General features: G+C 40.7%; 2 protein-coding genes across 2 annotated transcripts; both read left to right on the top strand.

Moving 5' to 3' along the window:
• Positions 1-13,136: 13,136 nt before the first annotated feature.
• On the top strand, positions 13,137-16,052 carry LOC133709774 (uncharacterized protein At4g15545). Its single transcript, XM_062135644.1, has 8 exons — positions 13,137-13,561; positions 13,636-13,704; positions 13,778-13,910; positions 14,195-14,296; positions 14,449-14,685; positions 14,997-15,039; positions 15,626-15,704; positions 15,818-16,052. The coding sequence occupies exons 1-8, from the start codon at positions 13,283-13,285 to the stop codon at positions 15,908-15,910; spliced, it is 1,035 nt and encodes a 344-aa protein (XP_061991628.1). The 5' UTR covers positions 13,137-13,282; the 3' UTR covers positions 15,911-16,052.
• A 979-nt stretch (positions 16,053-17,031) lies between these two features.
• Positions 17,032-20,459, top strand: LOC133709773 (receptor-like cytosolic serine/threonine-protein kinase RBK2). The gene is made up of 9 exons (XM_062135643.1): positions 17,032-17,391; positions 17,788-17,936; positions 18,054-18,443; positions 18,599-18,850; positions 18,936-19,090; positions 19,182-19,261; positions 19,346-19,481; positions 19,587-19,736; positions 19,880-20,459. Exons 1-9 carry the CDS (start codon positions 17,324-17,326, stop codon positions 20,063-20,065), a joined length of 1,566 nt encoding a protein of 521 aa, XP_061991627.1. The 5' UTR covers positions 17,032-17,323; the 3' UTR covers positions 20,066-20,459.
• Positions 20,460-22,211: the final 1,752 nt, after the last annotated feature.

Below are 22,211 nucleotides of genomic sequence, written 5' to 3'. Positions count from 1 at the left end.
TTTCCATGAACCAATTAAGCAATGACTGTTGTGGCTCTGAGTGTCCGTGAAGACTGAAGAGTTTTCCAAAAGGGTAGCTTGGACTTGATGATGCCGTGATGGCTAGGACGTCAAAAGTGGCTGGCCATGCCAAAGACCCAGTGCATGCTTAATTTGCTTATTTCCTCTTTTTATAAAAGGAGTACTAGCTTCAGCTGTAGTCTCTTTAAAGCTTTACCATTTTCATGTCTAATCCCATATCCTGGTGCATATGCTGATTTTAAGAAGTGCTTCAAAAGGAGAAAAAGGCAAAGAAAGAAGGAGATGCATGCACTATAACTTCTTCTTTTTTTTTGATGAAGAGAAAAACATTACATAGCAAAACTTCTAGGGTAACCAGAGTTTATAAGGTCAAGCAATAAGGCTTGTGCAGTCTGAGGTGGAACTCTGTCATTCCAGATGGAATACAAATTGGTAACTTGACCTAAATTGGCTAGAGCGTTAGCGACAAAATTAGCTTCCCTTAGAACATGTTTGAAAGCAATGGAACTGAAATTGGCAGCAATCCTTCTAATGTCTTGGACAATTTTAATCAGCCTCCTCGGTGGACTAATAACTCCATTAACTGCATCAATAACAAGTTTGGGGTCGCCTTCAACCTCCACCTTCTGAATACCTTTCTCTCTGGCATGAATGAGGCTATTTCGGAGCGCAGTCGCCTAAGCAACAAGAACTGAAGCATTTCCAGTAGGCTGCGTAGAGAGGCTTACCCACATGGTTTCTAATGATGAAGCATTTCTGAATACCTTTCTCTCTGGCATGAATGAGGCTATTTCGGAGCGCAGTCACCTAAGCAACAAGAACTGAAGCATTTCCAGTAGGCTGCGTAGAGAGGCTTGTTAAACAGCGACAAACGTGGCCCGTGGTCCACCATTGTACCGATACTGTCCCAACTTAACCACCCGATAGGTGTTGGGTTTTAATCACAAAAGGCCTCGGTACAATTGGGTAAGAGCCACCCACTTATAAGTTATATTTTATTTGTCACTTTTCCAATATGGGATCTTTCCTCTCCAACACGCCCCCTCACGTGCAACCTAGCTCTAGGTCTGCTCGTGAAATTAATTAATCTAATTCCCACATTGGAAATTGGGACACAAGCCTCATATCGGAGACTTGGTCAATACAATCCAAGGCCCACATCGGACACTTGGTAACAATCCAATCGGAATTTTCCGATGACAATATAAGGAACTCAAATTTGGGCCCATGACAATTGGAGACGCAATTGGAGAGGGACCCGCTCTGATACTATGTTAAACAGCGACAAGCGTAGCCCGTGGCCCACCATTGTACCGATACTGTCCCAACTTAACCACTCGTTAGGTGTTGGGTTTTAATCACAAAAGGCCTCGGTACAATTGGGTGAGGTCCACCCACTTATAAGTTATATTTTATTTGTCACTTTTCCAATGTGGGATCTTTCCTCTCCAATCTTCATCTGAGAATGTCAGCGAACACGACGTCCAAAATTTAGCAGTTCAAGAAGGCCAAGCTCCTCCACCCCTCTTAGATACAGATAACCCTTGTCAACCAATCCCTGAGGAGCGTCCCAATCTTGAGGTTAGTCCCCAGACATCAGAATGAATAAGCTCAAAAGGAAAAGAACTCCTAGTAGTACTCAAAGGATAACTAGTACGATGACTTTTAGCTAAGACACATGACTCACAATGCAACTTAGACTCATCAATGCCCAGAAACAAGGATGGCATAGATTTCTTCATGACACTAAATGAAGGATGTCCCAATCTCCGATGCCATAGCCATAATTCTTCAACTTGATTAGTAACCACAGTCGAAATCAAAGCTGCTTGGACTGCCTTCTCCGACTTCATTCCGGCAAACATGCAATCCAGATGGAATAGTCGACCCCTCAGATAACCCCTGCCGATTATTTCCCTGGTGAGGAGGTCCTGAAAAATCACATACAAAGGAAAAAATGTTACAGAACACCGAGATTGAGTATTAAGCTGAGGCACAGATATAAGATGATGAGAGAGATCAGGGACATAAAGAACATCATGTAGTGTCAAAGAAGGGGTGAGACGAACAGACCCTATTCCTAAAACAGGAAAAGAATCACCATTGGCATTGACAACAGAGGAAATAGAGGGTGGATTGAGAAAAAGAAAGAAACTACGATCATAGGTCATATGGTCAGATGCTCCAGAATCAATTATCCAAGTATTGGCACCAGTAAAGCCAGAAATTTTTAAAGCAACTCCAATATTACCATTACCACCGCAACTTACGGGTGCGGTATCCTTACCAGCAAAGTTGGTGTGATCTGGTTTTGTCACCGTATAGTAATCTTGGTCTTGAACAAGATGAACAGCAGCCTTTCCCTTGGGTTTGTTGTCCTGAGGTCGGGCCTATCAAAGTAGCCTGCTGGAAAACCAACCAACCTGTAACAATTTGCTTTGATGTGGCATGGATTCTTGCAGTAGTTACAAGTCAGATTTGAGGAGAACCTGGGAGAAACGTCTTGATCTTTCACCATGGTGAATACGCAGCGGAAGGAAAAAACAACAAAGTACTTGGAAATATAAGAAGGTAACGGTGATGAAAAGATCAAAGGACAAGGAACAAATCCAAGCACAAAGAACAAGGGTCAAGGATCAAAGAACAACGAGTCAGAGTCCAGGATCAGATCTCTGCTCTGATACCAAGTCAAAACAAGAGATAATTTTGGCTGAATAACTTCGATATCTCATTCACCTTACGAGAAGGAATTATATACAAATTACAATTGTGCCTAATAAGACAAGTACTACTCGTAAGGCAAGTAGTAAATCTAATAATACTACAGATATTACAGAATATTACAGATCACATAATAGTACAGAATATCTACATAAATAAGGTAAGTACAACTCACACCAACAAGGCTTACCCACATGGTTTCTAATGATGAAGCATGAAGCCCCCAGCAGCCGAATCTCGATGGACAGAGCCATCGAAGTTTATTTTAACATGATCATGCTTTGGTGGTTCCCATCTGATCGTGGTTGGTGCAATAACCCTCTTGTTTTTGTTAGATTGCACATTAGCATCTGTGAAACTTTTAATAGTTGTCGCAGAAGCTACAACGACAGAAGAAGGACGATGAGTGATTCCTCTAAAGATGAGGTCATTTCTTGCTTTCCAGACCTGCCAACAAAGAGTAATTAATTTTGTAAATAGATCAGAATGATAAGGTTTCCTGATAAAGAGCTCTCAGAAAACCGAGATGTAGCCATCCTCCCAATTAATCAAGGGGTCAATACCAGCTAGGCTCCAAACCTGCATTATAAAATCACAGGTTTCAAAAAGATGATTGGCTGTTTCATTATCAATACCACATAGAGGGCAAGTATTATCATCAAGCAGACCAAACCTGGTCAGTCTATCTCTAGTTTTTAGTCGTCCCCTAATTAGGAGCCAACCAAAAACTTTGAGCTTAGGAGGGATATTGAGTTTCCAAAGTTTATTTATCAGGTCACTTTGATCATGTTTCTGATGATGATCATGTAATTGAAGCCAGGTAGCCGATTTGATTGTGATTTGTGAAGCATCCATTCACAGAAGGTCCCCAGATAAAATTGTCTTCTTGATCATATACTGGCAAAGGAATACCAAGGATATGTTTTACAATTGACGAGTCCAGGGAAGCTAGAAGCTTTGGTTTATTCCAGGAGCCATGTAACACATAATCGTCCACAATCTCTTCTAAGTTGATCAAATGCTTGCAATTTTCAAGAATAAAAATTTAAAAGGGGCGTATCAAAGACCCAATTAAAAGTCCAAAACTTTATAGTCTTACCATTACCAACGATCCAGTGCATGCCCTTCAAAATGAGGTTTCTTGCATCCAGTATACCCTTCCAGGCCATCGAATTCTTCTGTTTCTCTTTTACCTGGAAAAAAGAAGAACTGTTTAGATATTTTTTTCCTAACAATTTGAGCCCACCAATTGTCATTATCCTGTAAAACTTTCCAAGCCAGTTTAGCAATTGCGGCATTGTTAAAGAAACTGGAAGGACTAATACCAAGCCCTCCAAGAGGCCTTACAAACTTGATCCCAAGCAATTGGGGGGCACTTTGAATCAGAACCCCAAAATAACTCTTTAGCCTGCTTGTCTATCTGGTTCGTTATGCTTTTGGGGCATTTAAAGCAGGACATTGTGTGGTTGGGCATACTAGCAAGCTAGATTGGACTGAATCAGTGTTAGTCTACCTGCTCTTAACAGTGAGGATTTTTTCCAACTTGCTAACTTGTTAGAAATCTTTAAGAGCAACTCCTTTGCATTGACAAGGTCTTTCCAACAAATAACATTATGAATTCCCAGGTACTTACCAATAGTAGCCTTTTGTTGAATATTGAGAATGTTGACAATATTCCTTTTAAGAGAGGGATTTACCTTAGGAGAGAAAAACAAGGAGGATTTATGGTAGTTTATCTTCTGGCCCGAGGCTAAAGAGAAAAAATTCATAACTCAAGCAATCTTCCTTGCACTCATCTTTGTTGCTTTAGCAAAGATTAAACAGTCGTCTGCAAACATTAGGTTAGAGATTCTAAGTCCCAGAGGAGAAGAAAGCAGACCTACCTGGGATTTCGAATTACAAGCAAGATCATTGAGATGTCTGATCAAAGGTTCCATGGCTAGAATAAAAAGATAAGGGGAGAAAGGGTCAACCTGCCTGATTCTCCTTTGGAGTTTGAATGGCCAGTGGGGGAGCCATTCACAAGTACTGAAAAAGAGGCAGTTGAAACAGAATTCATAACTAGATTTATCCAATTATCATGGAAACCAAACCTTTTCAGGCACTGAGAAAGATACGACCAGTTTAGCAAATCATAAGCCTTTTCTAAATCCAATTTCAAAGCAAAGGCTCCAATTCTGCCATTCATCTTTTGAAAATCAGAAAAAAGTTCATGTATAATGAGGATGTTGTGTTGTATATCTCTTCCGGAGCAAACGCCCCTTGATTTCTGGAAACGCATTTTTCCAAAAGGGGTTTAAGCTTACTCACCAGGATTTTGGTTAGGATTTTATAAGAAACATTACAGAGACTAATTGGTCTAAAGTCTCCCACCAATTAAGGAGGGGTTCTCCACTTTTGGAATGAGTGCAATATTAGTATGGTTAATAAGTTTCAAGGAGCTACTATCAATGAAAAGATTTTTAATTAGGGGAATGATAGTACCTTCAACCTCTTTCCAACAGTTTTGGTAGAAAGAGGCATGGATACCATCAGGTCCTGGAGCCTTCAGGGGTCCAATGGACATAATAGCCTGAAAGATTTCATCATCAGTCACCTGTTGCAAAAGACAGTGATTGTCATTATCAGTAATACAAGGATCAATAATGGAAATAAAGTCCGACAAATCAGGTTCATTGATATGATTATCTAGCTGAAATCTTTTTTTGAAATTTTGCACAAGAATTTCAGCAAGGGAAAATTTTAAGAACAGTACATGACCTTAAGGCCACTGAGAATTAAGGTGGCCAACGTTTGTGAAACCTAACTTCAGTACATGGACTTTGAAACCCGACCCACCTTCCATACATGCCGTTATCTCCTCCATTATGGAGGATGCCACGTGTCATATTTACAAGGGCAATTCGGTCTCTTCAAGTTTGATTGAAGAAAAAAAAAATTGGAACACCAGCAATTGCTATGGACACCTAAGACTTCTCTCTACACCTAGTTCTCTCTCTCTCTCCCCTCGCCATCTTCCTTCAATACATCCCAGCAGGAAATCAACAATTGCTATGGTTTTTCCATGGTGATGTCAGATTCGCCGGAGGCATCGCCGTCGCAAGTGTGAGGGCCTAGTCAGATCTCCAGCTGAGGCCGATCGCGAGAGGCGACGCGGATTCGAATTCTAAGGACGGTTATTTGGTCGCGGAGGAGACCTCCAATGAGGACTCGGTGTTGCGAAATATCACCGGGGATGATAATAAGGCTAAGAAAAGAATGAAGCTTCTGTGGAGTTGGTTCATGGTGGTGGGGAGGAGAAGAAGCAGAGCGGTGAGGATCGAGGCGGTTCCGGTGCGAAATTTGTTTACTGGCCTTCGGAAATTCCGGTAATGGGTATACTGGGTTTCTTTAGAGAGCAAAGATTGAGAGAGAAGAAATGGGTTCTTTGGAGTATACTCAAAACCCAGTAATGGGTTTTTATGGGTTTCTTTAGAGAGCAAAGATTGAGAGAGTAATGGGTTCTTTGGAGGATTGGGGGGGGGGGGGGGGGGGGAGAGAGAGAGAGTCTTCATCATCTTCAATATTCTTCATCTTGTTGTTGTTGGAATCTGCATCAGTGGCCTTAGTCATGATAGTAATGTGGTCTTTCACCATGCTTTTTCTTTCTCACATTTGCCTGAGTTTGGAAAAATTTATTGTTTTTGTCCCCTAGAGAGAGCCAATTTGCCTTTGCTTTTTGTGCCCAGTATGTTTCTTCATCTTTGTAAAGCTGCATGAGTTCCTCTCTAATGGCCATATCCCTCTCCTTAAGAGTCTGAGAAGTACGTAGGGAAAATCATTAGTTGTTGTTGGATGTCATAGCTTCTAGAATTCAGATCCTCCATTATCTTGAAAATATTTCCATAGACAAGCTTGTTCCACTTTTGTGCCTGATGAGAGAATTGACCTACAATGGTGAGAAAATTAAAAATAGGATTAGTATCAGTAGTTTGTTTCCAAATGGTGTTCGCAAAAGGTTTAAAATCCTTGTGTGAGAGCCACATTGCCTCAAATTTGAAAGATATGGGCCTTTTCCTTTGCTCACTATGTAACGTGAGACAAATTGGACCATGATCTGAACCAATAATTGGAATATTTTCCACCTTTAGATTTGGATAATCATTCATAAAGTTACCACTGACACAGGCTCTATCAAGTCTTTCGAACATAAGAGTATCATCTTCATGTTTATTCGTCCAAGTAAAGGGGAGGCCAGAGGCTCTTAGAGAGAGCAAATGTAGATCATTCAAAAAACTGGAAAAAATTTAACATATATCTGGTAACAACTTGGTTGCCACCAAGTTTTTCTTCTAAGTCCAAAATACTATTGAAATCACCAATTAAAGCCCAGTAGTCATTATTAGGAGGTTGTAAAGTAGCAAGGGTATTCTAAAGTTCAAGTTGTTTTTCCTTTTGAGGATAGGCATAAACAAAGGTTATAAAGCTAGTGCGCTGCAAGGTTAAGTCAGTTAGGCGACAATGGATAAAATGGTCATGAGGTTGAATGATTTCTAAATTAACTGATCTAGTATTCCAAAGCAGAACCATTCCACCACACTGTCCTAGTGCATTAACGACAAAAGAATCATTAAACAGAAGTTTCCTGGTCTTATTTAAAATAGGATTAAATACTTGTTACTCCCTGTACTTTGCTCTAGAAAACAGTTCAGTCCCTCACCTTTTAAATTAAACAATTTAGTCCTTATTCTCTCTAATTCTCACATAACAAGTCCACAACAGGTCTAAAATGACTATTATACCCCTCATTTTCTTTTTTATATTATTTTTCTTTTCTTTTTTTAATTTTTCTCTTTTTATTTTTTCAATCCCTTTTTTATTTATTCTTTCTCTCTCTCTCTCTCTCTCTCTCTCTCGACAAGCTGCTCCTGAAGTTGGCTCCACTCCAACCTCTCCAACTCGACTGGTAACCCGGGATTGAAGCCGAGGCAGGATCGATGCATGGCATAGATCCCAGCCTCCACAAGCTCACCTCAAATCTTCGACGCCTCTGCTCTCAGGTTTTCTTAAACTTCCGGTCACCGCCTCGCCGTGCTGCCACCATCACTCGACCCAGCAACGACATTGAAAACCAGAAACCAAGTACAATTTAAAAATTACCCAAGAGCTAGAACTAGCTAGAAACATAGAAAATTCATTCTTTTTGTGAAAACTGTGAAAGCAAAAGATTCAATTTTTATATAGAGGAAATGAAGAAAGAAAGGAAATTTGAACCTGGCAAGTGATGGTGTCGTTGGTTCCGAGCTTGGCGTTGCTGTAGGGGACGAGATTCAAGTCAACGGCAGAGATGAGTCCGGTGTCGAAGAGCTTGATCAGATGTTTAACAATGAAATCAGAGCAATCAGGATAAAGGGTTTCGTAGTACAAATCTACAGAGACTTTGGTGCTCTCAGAAGAAGAGGATCGAATTGGGTAATAGTAACACAGCAAACATCAGCCATCCTACCTTTGAATCCTCATTAGCCACTGACACGAGGAGACGCCGCACGGGCCGCCACTGGCGCTGAACTCCCCTCCGCTCCGCCATGAACTTCGACGGCATAATCCTTTCATCCCACGGGCCTCCAGCCAAGCAAGCCTCCAGCCTCCAGATCGGATTCATCGGCGTCAGCCTAGGGCAGCGCACGGCTGCGCAGATCCCAGCGCCCTTCCACCTGCGCACACCCCGCCTCTAACAGACCCGCTAGCTTGCTGTATCTTGCTGCTTCTGCCAGCGTCTCCCACCCATCAGCAGCAGCTCTGCAAGAAAAACAACATAATAGAGAACCAGAAGAGGAAGAAGACGCGAAGAAGAAGAAAGAAAAGAAAAAAAGGAGAGGAAGAACAAGAGTTTTAGGAATTTTGTTTTCAGGAAGGGGGAGGGAGAGAGAGAGAGAGAAAGAGAGAGAGAGAGAGAGAGACAGAAGAGAGAGAGAGAGAATATAAAAAAGGGGAGAAAAATAAAATAAAAATAGAGAAAAAATAAAAATAAAAATAAAAAGACGAAGTGAGGGGTATAATAGTCACTTTGGATCATTTTGGACCTTTTGTGTGAGAATTAGAGAGAATAAGGACTAAATTGTTTAATTTAAAAGGTGAGGGACTGAACTGTTTTCTAGAGCAAAGTACAGGAAGTACGTAACAAGTATTTAATCCTTTAAAATATTAGAAGAAGTTTTGGTATCCATGATGCAAAGAACATCCACATCAAAACAGGAAACATAGAAATGGACCTGTGCCACAAAACCATCCCATGCACTACCCTTACTATTCCAAGACATAATTTTCATGGTTTCTGGAGTTAAGGAGAAGAGGCACCACCCTCCGCTTCCTCAGCATCTGCCATGCTATGGTCCTCACTCCTTAGCCATATCCCGAGTACGTTTTCTTGATCCAGTGCTCATGTCTGAGCTGTCAGTCCTAAGAAACAGACCCATTTTTCCATCTACCATCTTGTTATCATATTCATTCATGTCCTCCTCCTTGGTAACAAATTCAGACCCTCTAGCATCACTAAAGTTCTCAAACTGCATGTCAGGTTGACTAAAGTTAGCATAGAAAAAATCAATAGCATCTGTGGGAGAATAGAGCTCCACTGGAGTAGGGTTTAATTCTAAGGTATGGTCATCATAGAGTTTAGCAATTTTAGAAAAGTTAGAATAAGACAGTAAAGAATGATTATTTGTGGCAGTAGGTCTCACCACTTCCTCATCGCTTGAAGATGAGTACTTGGACTATTTTTCAGCCTTTTCCTCTTCATTGTCACTAATGACAATGACTCCATGACCTTGCGCAGCATCTTTGAAAGAGATTCCTGGTTTGACCAAGGAAGCCTTCTTCATTCCCACAACTTGTTTGCCTTTTGCAGTAGTGGTTTTTCCTTCAGACCGAGGTCCTTCAGCCTTGTTGTCACTGGAAGCAGCAGTTACTTTTGAAGTTGCCTTGCTCCTTCGACAGACAGTGGTCCATCCAGGGGATCGAAGGGGGTTTAGGTTTGCATTGTTGAGGTTGCCATCATCATGATCCACATCTCTTTTGTCCGGCTGGGGGAAATAAATCATGACATTTTCAGAGGCAAGGCCCCTAATCTCAGAGTCCATCTCCATGCCTTCCGGTTCCACATCATTGTCTCCCTCTTCTCTATCAACCATAATGAAATGTTGATCTTTCTTTTTGGGAGGGCATTCCAAGATCTTATGCTTATGACTGCCACACTCAAAGCAAACTTCAAAAATACCCTCATACGACACAAAAAATCTTGCAGGTTTACTTACCATATCAAAGGGGAGGTCTCCCTCATCTTCTTCATGGATCACCAAAACACGCTTCAAAGGAGTTCGGAGGTCGATTTCCATACAAGCTCGAGCGAAGATGTAGTTCTTCGCATTCTCAGTCCTTTCGTCGAGTCGGATAAAACACCCAATGACCCTGACAATGGGATGGATAGCCTTCTCACTCCAGTAGTACAAGGGTAGGTTAGGAAGCCTGACCCATAGAGTAAGGGTTTTTATCTTCGCCTCCCTAAGATCAAACAACGGAGCCCATTTCCTGATATGGAAAATCCTTCCTTTGACAAACCAAGGACGGGTAGCCCGCACAAAATCCACATCTTGTAGGTGGGCAAACTCCAAGGAGAACCAACCATTTGCCATCTTAACCATCTTCACTGTCCCTTGCAGGCTTGACCAATGCCAGTTGCATTTTCTGACGATCTTATTAGCTGAGACCTTTTTGCTAAAAATTTTGGCAAGAAGGCAATAGTTGTTAAGGTGATCCTTGTGGGTAACAGTATCCTTTGGAACAAAAACCTGGGTTTGGTTTCGTTTCACCACAACTCTAGCGACATCAACATTGGTGACGAAGGGGGGTTCATTTGGGTTTGGCCTAGGATAAGGGTTGAAAACAGGAGAGGAACGGAATCTTGAGGAGTTAGCTTGGGCTCGCGCATTTAGGCTGAAGGCCATTAGGAAAGGATAAGTGAGTGAAAGGGGAGAAACTAGTAGCAGAAGTGGTGTAAGACCTGTTTCTCCAAAAGGGGTCCGATAAATAGTGTCTACTGGGGTTGCCAGAGGATATGGATCGTTTGGGAAAGTAACACATGTCAGATATGCATGGTCTTGGAGAAGTAAAAACTCTGCGTGGAAGGGTCTGAATAAATGCATCATGTGAAGAGAGCGCAAGACTGCCCTAGAGAATCTAAGGGGAAGCCGTAACGATTCAGGGGGATCCTAGAAAACCAAATCCAAATTTCCAATCCACAAACCACATGGAACCAGGGCAATCATTAAGAATCAGAACGAACAAAAAGCAGATAGAGAGACATACCTGGCCGTTGGATTCGTTGGCAAAAGGGAAAATAGAAATCTCACCCTCCATTAATGTGTCTTGTAAAATGCAAATCCTCCTAAAACAGGCAGGGGGTAAGGGCACCTAAGGGAAGAATCTAGGTCGGAAAGTGGAGGTAGAGGTCATGAATGCCTGGGTTAGACATGTAGCGAGGGGGCAAAATGTAAAAGGATTTGCTAGGATTTGGGTGGGAAATTGAAATAGTGGCATGGGGTTAACAACAAGTGGCATGGATTGGGAAAACGAAGAAGGATGAGGGGCGATTCGAAAGCCCGGCCAGGGCGGCCTTCCTTTACTATGTTCGGTGGCTAGAAAACTGGGTTAGGCAAACCCTAGCAGAGCTCTAGGGGTTTTGGGTGGCGCGCGTGAGGCGCATGTCATTGCTCTACGTCTCTGCTTCACTTTATCCCTTTCTCTCATTCTCGCATGCACTATAACTTTGACTACAAGGTTTAATCCCATAATTTCTGGTAGGGTTATCATTTGGGTTGATAATTACCTAAACGACTCAATACTGTAACAACTAAATATTTTTGATTTGATAAACTGATTTTTGGTAATCGAAATCAATAAATATTGAAATTGAAAATTGTAGTTCTATTTATATATCCAAAATTGATATCTAGACCTCTCATTTTTTCAAGTGATAGTTGACTTTCTCAACACATGAAATTACCACTAAACATTTAGCAAAAAAAAAAACTATGTTCTCACAAGCCTCCATTTTGTTCGACAAATCCAAATCTTCCTTTTCAAATCCAGCGTCTTCCTTCTCCATTTTTTGTCCCTTCATCAATCAGTATCTCTACTTAAATTTGGTAGAACAACAAGACTTGCACCATAAAAAACCAAGTTTATGTCAAACTCAATGAATGATTAGTTGATTACCAATACAATTAAACAGCTGGCATGGGTATGAATAGCAAACATGGTCATCGACGCTTCATATTTCTATCCAATATATATAAGTCAAAAACTCATCATCTCCAGAGCACAAAGAAGATCATGTCTTCGACGCTGCAATTAATCTTCACTAGTTTTTCCCCCACTCAAATTGGTTGTAGTTAGGCCAAGCGTCATGGCATTTTTGTTCTCTTAGTTTTGTAAGCATTGAAGAACCCTAGTTGGCTTTAGAGTTTGTGGAAGAAGGGTGTTTTGGGAATCTAGGGATCGAGCTAGGTGCAATTAGCATATCTTATATCTCAAAAAATAAGTTGGAGATCTAATAAGTATGAGAGGTCTAAATATTAAATTTGGAGGTATGAATAGAACCATCTAATTGAAAATACCAAAAGTGTTGGTTTGGTTGTATAGAACACCTAAGTGTACCGATATCAAAATATTACATATGAATTTCAGTACGCGTTCATGTATTATGATATGGGATTAATCGAACAATCATGGAAAAACCTTCCCTCAAGCAAACCAGTGATTCGCTCAGGAGCACTTTGGTCTACTATGGTGGCTGACTGGTTTCTCGCAAGATAGAATTCACACTTCGACGGTAAACCCTTAATTACCTTGAGGTCTCATGCGCATGCATCGATCTCAAGTTCAGTCGTGAAATCTCTTTCAACACGATGTCAGCACCCCGAGCACGCTTTATTCAATTTCCTCAATTAAAAGTTTAATCTATATTAGGCTTTAAAGTCTGACAGAATTGAAATATTAGAAACTTAATGGGTGTGTACTAACTCAATCCACGCAGTAGTTACTTACACTAGTTATGAACTATTACATTCAACACCATTATACTACTAACCCTAATTGTTGTTCTTCCCTTCCTCTAATTAATTACAGATTGTGATGTCCATATGCCCCAAAATCTTAGGCATCGTATGGTCCCTGTACATTCAATTGGATGTAGTACCTCTACTTGGTTACATCCACTGGTTTCTTCTTCCTCTCATCACCACACAAACACATCACCACCATGAAAAAACCAGCTTCACCCTTCTCGTCTCTTTCCCACACTCCTATCCATTCCCACACCACATAAATCCCCCCCCCCCCCCCCCCTCCATTCCCAAAAACCAAACAAAATGCTGCCTTTCCTTTGTAGGACATGTCCCTACCGTCCCTGTTCTCCCAATAAAAACAAAAACAAAAAACGAAAAAAAAAATCTGAAAATAGAAATTGAGAAAAAGCAAAAAGAGGGAGGAGAGAGAAAGAGAAATGCTGGCGAGGGAATCGAGCAGTTCGAACTTCGATCTTCCCGAGGAAGTGCTGCGAGTTCTGCCGCCCGATCCTTTCGAGCAGCTCGATGTGGCCCGCAAGATCACCTCCATTGCCCTCGCGACACGTGTCTCCTCCCTCGAGTCCGAGACCGACGCTCTTCGCGCCCAGCTCGCCGACAAGGACCACCTCGTCGCCGACCTCCAGGCCCAGGTCCAGTCCCTCGACGCCTCTCTCTCCGACACCGCCGACAAGCTCGCCCTCGCTGAGAGGGAAAAGGTCCGACCCGACCCGTTTTCTCTTCAATTTTCTTATCTGTTGACTGATTGTTGACTTGGCTGTGGTGAGTGTAGGAGGAGTTGTTGAAGGAGAAGAGCTACCTGTCCAATACTGTGAGGAAGCTCAACAGAGATGTCTCCAAGGTAAACTCGATTTTGAAATTCACAAAACGATGTCGTTTTTGCTGGACTGAGTTTGGATTTGTAATTTGCGCAGTTGGAGGTGTTCAGAAAGACGCTTATGCGTTCGCTGCAGGAGGAGGACGAGAGTGGAGCTTCGGAAGTGGTTGCTAAGGCGGAGGAGCAGACCGGAGAGAGCTTATCCTCTCAATCGCAGACTGGACCTGCAGGTCTGCTGACCTTGAATTATATAATTTTCAATTTTGATTATCTGAGGCTTAATAATAATGTATACATTTCTAAGATATCTCAGCCATTGATTTGTGACCGAAATGCAGAAAATTAGGGAGTTGTTTAGTCTCCATGTTTGTAGTTGTCGTGGAAGAGGATTTTTGTTTGTTTGTTTGTTTGGTAGATGTTAAAATGTGGCATCTTCTTAACGTTTTGCATATGGTTAAGCGTTTGATTGTGTGCTTAAGTGTGAAATGAAACCATAATTTCACTATGATTTCAGAACATGATGCCACATTCCCACCTTCGAGAACATCTTCAATCCAGAGCCAGAGCCAATTCGCTGAAACAGGAAGCACATATACTGAGGATCGTGACACAAATGGTACGATTTGAATGCTGATCTTAGTTGTGATATTTGCTTGCATTGTGCCAGACTGCTCATTTTTGTGCTAGGGAATGCTATGCTGAACCCTCAACTTACTGTGTTGATTTTAATCTTGTTGCATTTCTTGTTTCTTATTGTTGCAATGGCAGCATCGAGGGCTCCACGCATATCACCGGGGCTCCTATTAGCATCCCAAACCAGCACACCGCGGCTTACTCCCCCTGGTTCTCCTCCTATCTATTCGGCATCCACATCCCCAACTAGGACATCAAAGCCGGTGTCCCCAAGGCGGCATTCCATGTCATTTGCTACCTCAAGAGGCATGTTTGATGATAGATCTTCGGTGCCCTCAAGCCATCACGGCTCCATGCCAGGCGCTGAACATGGTTAGCTTGAGAAACCTTTTGTAGATAAAGTTTTTTGATAGTTTAATTAACTTATCACATGCAAATTAAGATGTGATTCTCTGCTAGATTTTTAAAAGAGTTTGGCCATTAACCAGTTTGCAAACTATGGTTCCTGTTTGAGCTATACTAAAGAGTAGCTAACACTCTTTCAGATGTACAGTTGATTAATATCGCAACAACCATCCTTATGGAAATTACCCTTATTGAACTGCTCGTGCTTACGATTCTGCCTAAGGTAGTTCTATGTGCATTGTTTTAATGCCGTTTATTATCTTCTTAATCTGTTTCAGGAAGGACCCGAGTGGATGGGAAAGAATTTTTCCGCCAAGTCAGGTAAAGACATTGTTAGTTTTGATCATCAAGTTTGGTGGAAAGAATAATTTATAGAAAACTTTACATACTACTAAAATACGTGTTTCTGAGTATGTAAAATTGTGTGCTCTTCCAAATTAATAACACAGATGAAACCCAAATGGCTAGATGGTGTTTGTATCAGATTCAAATCAATTGAACTAGGTTCACTAATACTAGTGACTATAATGATAGTTCAAATGTCTCGACCCTAATCCATCCATTCCCTATTCTCTACGCAAATATTTCCAACTTCCAAGTAACTGGACTCGGCAGTTTTTGAACATCAACACATTAGCCAGGAATAAGCCCCTTATTTACTATTTACTTGAGCTCCCCCCATTTTCTTGTATCTACTTGATATGGTAGTAAGTACTGAGTTGATTTTGAATACCAATAAATGCAAGCAGCATGAGAACAAAGATTCCGGCTGTTGTGTTCTTTCAAGTTACAAATTTGTTTCTTGGATAGTCATATGTTTGTAATCTTTCTTCCTCTTATTGCCATCAGAAGTCATTTTGCATATGGTGCTTTAATAAGTCTCACGTTGTTCTGTTGTTTTCCTCAGGAGTCGTTTGTCTTATGAGCAGTTTGGTGCATTTCTGGCAAATGTTAAGGAACTAAATGCCCACAAGCAAACAAAAGAGGTATATGCTCCCTACCTCTCTCTCTCTTTTTCGTGTGTGGTGTTGTTCTTTAACACTTGATTTAGACTGTTGCTTGGCTGTTACTCATCTAATATAAAACTGGAGCATTTCAGGAGACTCTGCATAAAGCTGATGAGATATTTGGCCCAGATAATAAGGATCTGTATGCCATATTTGAAGGATTGATCAGTCGTAATGTCCATTGACTTTTCGTGGCAATTGAAGTCTGTAAACGTCAGTTTCACTACTTCCATCTGTTTTCGATGTAAATTAAATATGTCTCTACTAAACCAATTCTTTGAACTCCTGTAACTGTATGAGTAGTAAAATTGCGAGAATGTTGGCAAATGACTTGTTTCTAACTTCTTAAGAGCATCTTTAGCAATGCGCCATTTTTGAGTAAGATTTTAGCCAAAATAGCTAAAAAGTCATTTTGACTAGCTTTTTTAGAAATACAGATGCACTAGTGTTCTCTATTTTAGCTAGTTTTGAATTTATATTATTTTTTAAATGAAGATTAAATAGTCTAAATATACTTATAAGTTACATAAAATAACTCAAAATGAATGTTTTAAATTATAGAGAGCATCATCTCGCTCTCTCTATATTTAAGAGCGAGATAGCTAAAAGTTATAATAGAGAGTCACTTAAGAGTGTGGTGCAGCTGTTAAAATATATAAAAAGCTAAACACACTCTCAAAAATGCTAAGGAGCCAAAATAGAGAGTTTGCTAAATATGCTCCAAGGCTTGTGGATGGAGGCTAGGTAACACAATACGATTAATGTTGAATGTTGAAGACCTTACTTTCTTCAGCTCCAAACTTAGGAATGTGGACATTACAACTTCATTTTACTTGCTTCATGGTCCATGTCTGATACAACTTTAAGGAAGGCCTTTAGTAATGCCCTTGTGGCCAAGTCCGATATCATTTTCACATAAAATTGATACTAGTGATTGAATTAGAAAGATTCTATTGTTTTGGGATGACCGATTATGACACTCTAGTTTTAGTCTTTTTCACTCACCAACTATTGTGATGACGATAATTTCATTGGATAAAGTGAAAGAAGCTAATTTTAGAGTGTCATTATCGTTACGTAATGTTCATATGACGCGGCATTACGTGGTCGCTTTATCTATTATTGTTATGGAATGACTTGATGTTCATATTTCGTGGTCACCTTCAAATAAGAAATAATGACCTAATTAACTATTAAGATTGCTAGTCTGGTAGCATATATATTATGATAGCCTAAACGTCCAGACCTTCTCTTGTTAATTCCGCGTGTACAAAAAAGCGAGGGAATCAGTTAAGCTGCATAAGCGAAAACCATATCCGTGCTTGCTTGAAAGCCAAGGTCGTTCATGAACATTCTAAAATTACCCATCTGTGTCAAAGTGACAATGAAACCCGATTTTCGTGCATGAATATCCGTTGAATTGTCCAAAAATATTGGAATATTTACAGCACAAGATGATGCCAACCACTACTTTTGAGTTTTCCTCTCTTTGGTTGCCTGTCATTTCCCTGGCTTCTGGAGCCTCCTCTTTGGTTTGGCAGCCTTTGAGAACAAAAGTTTATGGAAGATGCCCTACAATCTGACCCTGAAACTTCTTCATGGTAATCGCCTCCGTGCCTGCTCTTCAGTTCATAGCTTCTGGGTTTGCGGCTTTTGTCTCTAAGCAGTATGTATTCTCTCTGGCTTTTCATGCATATGTAAATGTTCTATGTAATGCCCGACTGATCTTGGCTGCATTTTGATTTTCTTTGTTGCATGTGTTTAATTTGGTTTTGTCTTTCTTTCGGATTTTCTGTTTTGCTTGATTTCCCTTGTTGCTCAAGAGATGATGTTTCAATGGTGCCTCTGTAACCGTACCAAATCATTTGTTTGATTCTTTGGATTTTGAGATATTTTGCCATATGCCATATATTGTTTTTGGCATTTTTCTTGATTATTATTAGTAGTACGTACTACTCACTATCGTGGTAGGTCTGAATTTGCTCTTGGGCACTTTGGCTGTGTTGGGTTTTGTCATATTTTCTGTTTCCTTGCTGACAAGAGGCTTGCATTGAATGGGCAGCAATGGCTCGCGCGACGTCCCCAAAGAAAATCAAGAAGGACAGGCTGCTAGCTCGGCACCAGCTGCTACTACCGTGGCTGCTAGTCCTGCAGGAGGTAGTACAACAAGAAGATCAAGAGCTGGATTCTCCGACACCTTTTCAAACCATGGTAACAAATTCATTTCTTTTCCTTCTCTACCTTGGAATTGTTTCCTCTCTAGCTCGGAATTGTTAGTATTCGTGCATATATGTAGTGGTACTTATGTTGGGAATTTGTCATGGTTAGATTTGAGAGCATTGAGATTGGAGGAGACGGTCATAGATGACTGTACTCCTCGAGATGTTCTTGAGGATGACTACTCAAGAAGCTTAGAATCTGAAGCATCAACTCCCAAGGCAAGCACTTCAGACTCGGAAGGAAAAGTCAATAATGGCCCCATTCGTGGTTTCTTCAGAATGTTGAGAAGAGGACAGCAACCCTTCCCTCCTGTGAAGATTCCAGCAAAACCAAAACTCACAAGACGGAAAAGTAAACGAATAAGAGAAGACCTCATTCCACCACTCAACAGTCCCGCTCTGAGGTCTCCTCTGGATCCTGAACTATACGGCTTCAAATCTTCCTGGAAGAATTACTCACTCTCAGAGCTCCAAGCTGCAACCAACAACTTTGGCAATGGTCTGTACTCTTACTTCTTCAGAGAACTTACATTACATTTTCTTAGCTAGCTAGTAGCTACTTTGATGGTATTCAATAAGGTTATATATGCTCTCTTTTTAAAACGGTTCTCATCCTATGGGGCTGATAACGTGTTCTGTTTGTCTTTTGTAAAGAGAACTTGATTGGGGAGGGGGGCTATGCTGAAGTTTACAAGGGGACATTGGAAGATGGGCAGATTGTCGCAATTAAACGTCTAACTAGAGGTAACCCAGAAGAAATGACAGCAGACTTCTTATCTGAGCTTGGTGTTATAGTTCATGTTGACCACCCCAACATAGCAAAACTGATTGGGTATGGGGTTGAAGGAGGGATGCACCTTGTTCTTCATTTGTCTCCCCACGGGAGCCTAGCATCTATACTATATGGTTGGTATATCATTATGAATCTTTTACATCTTAAATTCCTCTCAATTTCACTGACATTCCAATTATCGGTTTGTCAAATTTCTAGGCCCGAGAGAGATACTAGATTGGGGCATCAGATATAAAGTAGCTTTAGGGACGGCTAAGGGCCTTGTGTATCTTCATGAGGGGTGCCAGAGAAGAATTATCCACAAAGATATTAAGGCTTCTAATATATTGCTCACAGAGGATTTTGAGCCTCAGGTAAATCTCTTTTATCAGTGGCTATATATTGCTGATGAATGAAAATATGCTTTTTGAATAGTTGAAAGTTTTAATACTTCTCTTTGTTCAGATATCTGATTTCGGGCTAGCAAAGTGGCTACCAGATCAATGGACTCACCACATTGTATCAAAATTTGAAGGCACATTTGGGTTAGTTAATCCGAAAGTTTATCTTTTTTTTTTTTGTTTTTTTTAAGATATATTGACAAAATTCCACTCCCCCAACCATTACAGCTACCTTCCCCCTGAGTTCTTCATGCATGGCATAGTAGATGAAAAAACTGATGTCTATGCATACGGGGTACTATTATTAGAGCTCATCACTGGCCGGCAAGCTTTGGATAGCTCACATAAAAGCCTTGTCATGTGGGTATGTTTGCTTCTGCATTATCCTGGTTTCTTAGTTTATTTGAAGGTGGTTAGTAGTAGTAGTGAAATATTTGGACAATTTCAATCTGTTTTGAACATTTTACAGGCCAAACCTTTACTCATGCAAAATAATATTAAAGAGCTAGCTGATCCAAGCCTTGTTGATGTCTATGATGTGGAACAAATGAAATGTCTTGCCTCGATAGCTTCGATGTGTGTACAGCAGTCTTCAGTGAATCGACCACAAATGAGACAGGCACGTATTCTTCTTTTTTATATAGTAATGACTGTTATCAAATTCATGATTTTTCGGTTTCAATATGAAGACTTAACAATTTAACAGTCAAATAGAGACACTGTAGTAAATATTCTTCTGATTTGAATTTAAACCTACCGCAGATTGTCCAGGTCTTACAAGGTGATCAAGAGAGTTTGGATCTTGTAAAAAAACGGCAAAAGTCTAAAAAACTTGAGAGGACATATTCTGAGGAGCTCTTAGATGCAGACGAGTACAACTCCACCAAGTATTTAACTGATCTGGATAAGCGTCTGGAGTTTGTTTTAGGCCCCTGTAATGAAGTGTAAATATTTCTGTGGAAGAATTGGTTGGAGAATGCACAAACTAAAAAGTTTGGAAGGAGGATAACAGATCAACATGGAAGAGAATGTTATGTAAGCATTGTAGTTACTTATAATGAAAGTAACTACCAGATGAAGAAAAGGGGTGGTGAGTGACATGCTGACAAATTTAGTGATGCGATTTTAGTGATCCATAGCTGGTGGAAAGCTAGTTGTTTTCAGTGAGTATGAGTGCTTTCTGCAATAATTCTCGTTTTTATTTACCAGAAGTCTGTACTGTAAATTTGTAAGCGATTCTCATGAAGGATAAACCTACATCAAGAGAAGATGTCAAATATCAAAATTAGATTGTCTCATAGTTGTTTACTAAGTTGAAAATGATTCAAGATTTATTCCTCCCATACTGCCTGCCTGCCTGTTCGTTTGTTTTTTGTGTTTTTTTTTTTCTTTGAACATTGGTTTTGGGACTGGGGAGATACAGCCCACCAGCCCCGAAACATTATGAACCACCCGTAGCCCGTAGGAACTCAACTAACATCTAAGTTCAGCGCCGATTACCATAGGAGAGCAATTAGACCCCCTGGCTTTTCCACTTTAAAAGCTCGCAGGCCTAGTGATAATCCAAATTCTCTAGAAGCTAACACATTTACGAACGTTACATGGGTCCCACAAGACCTCGATCAGTATTCAACAACTTACCAATGAGGGACCAATTGTGAATGTTGAGGCTCGATTGAGTGGGGGTTCTACTCAAGTAAGTGCCTTATCATTCTTTGCAATCCCCATTGGCAACTTTACTACTAGTTAGATATCATATTTTTTAATGACATTAGTTGATCAAATTACTTGGTAAGAAGCTTTGTTTGAAAAATGACATTTGAAGGGTTTAGAAAATGTACCTGAATTGAAATTGTTCCACAATCAAATTGTGGGGAGTGAATTTACACTCCTAATTTTACAAATCACGTTGCTTTTGTGTAACTAGAGGTAAATGCTAATTTTTGATGAATATGGCAGTTGCTAATTTAGTAACATCAACAATTGCCAGTTTATTAAACAAATCAAGAACTGTTGTAAATATTATGTATACGTGGCTGTCCACTGTAAATACTCATTAGTTGTGTCATTATGATGTAAACACTACTCCTATAAAGAGGTCTAATGAGAACTAAACATACACTTCTACCTCCTCATAAATTTTGTTTCTCTGTTCTCTCTTTCTTATGCTCTAGTTTATAACACGTTATCAGCACGTTGTTGCACTTATTTCTTTTTCTCCTTAAACTCCATGATGATCTGCAAGCCTTATGGTGCAACACAGTTGCCTATGACCGAGGCTAATGATCTATGAGTTTTTCTCTCATTCTCTACGAATTGCTTCATATATAACATATATATTTTATAGGGGCCGTGACCACTTACCCAATTTCAGCAGAAAAATTGCTCACTTGCTCCGTTAAGAGTTTTTTAACCCCATTTACCCAGTCTAACATCTACTGACAATTTTACCCTCATTAATCAAATTGAAACTCATCCGGACTCTCTCTCTCCTCTCATAATCTCTCTCCACCCGGACTCTCTCTCTCTCTCTCTTCCCTCGGATTCCGAACCAGACGCCTCCGAGCCCGGCTCGCTCTACGACGGAGGCTCCAGTGAGTACTCGATCGTCGGTGAGTTATCGAGTCCGGCACGGCGAGGAATAGGAGAGAGATCCACCACTCACCGGATCCTTCATGGGCGGAAGACGACGTCGATTGCATATGACGAAGAAGCTCCGGTTGCGGCATTTGTTTCCGAGTCGGAGAGGAACTAGATTAATGCTAGAGCGGCAGCCGGAGTTCGAGTCCGAGTCCGGGTCGGGTCCGGAGTTCCAACTGGAGTTCGGTGCTCTCTCTCTGAGTTCGACACTCTTCCTCTGTCGTTATCGAGTCCGGCACGCCGGTTTTGTTTGTTAGACGTCCTGGAAGCTTCGAAGCTCAAGCTCCAAGTTCGGGTCTGGGCTTCGCTCGGACGACGTCGTTCTGTGGTTTTTTTTTTTTTTTTAGGTATTTGGTAGAAGGCTTATACATGTCTAAGGAAAGGAGAAAGAAGAATGAAAAAAAAGGTTTTATTGAGGAGTTATGCATGTCTATTGCGGGTCAATAATATATAT

Source organism: Rosa rugosa, chromosome 5, assembly GCF_958449725.1.
Source record: "Rosa rugosa chromosome 5, drRosRugo1.1, whole genome shotgun sequence".
Taxonomy (NCBI): Eukaryota; Viridiplantae; Streptophyta; class Magnoliopsida; order Rosales; family Rosaceae; genus Rosa; species Rosa rugosa.
This window is presented reverse-complemented; position numbering and strand designations above follow the sequence as displayed.

Bases quoted from the DNA above. Each gene is read 5' to 3' on its own strand.
- LOC133709774 (XM_062135644.1), top strand. From the start codon at position 13,283: ATGCTGGCGAGGGAATCGAGCAGTTCGAACTTCGATCTTCCCGAGGAA. The intron at 13,911-14,194 runs GTCTGCTGACCT...CTATGATTTCAG, and splicing joins ATCGCAGACTGGACCTGCAG to AACATGATGCCACATTCCCA. The intron at 14,297-14,448 runs GTACGATTTGAA...TTGCAATGGCAG, and splicing joins TGAGGATCGTGACACAAATG to CATCGAGGGCTCCACGCATA.
- LOC133709773 (XM_062135643.1), top strand. From the start codon at position 17,324: ATGGTAATCGCCTCCGTGCCTGCTCTTCAGTTCATAGCTTCTGGGTTT. The intron at 18,444-18,598 runs GTCTGTACTCTT...TCTTTTGTAAAG, and splicing joins AACCAACAACTTTGGCAATG to AGAACTTGATTGGGGAGGGG. The intron at 19,482-19,586 runs GTATGTTTGCTT...AACATTTTACAG, and splicing joins ATAAAAGCCTTGTCATGTGG to GCCAAACCTTTACTCATGCA.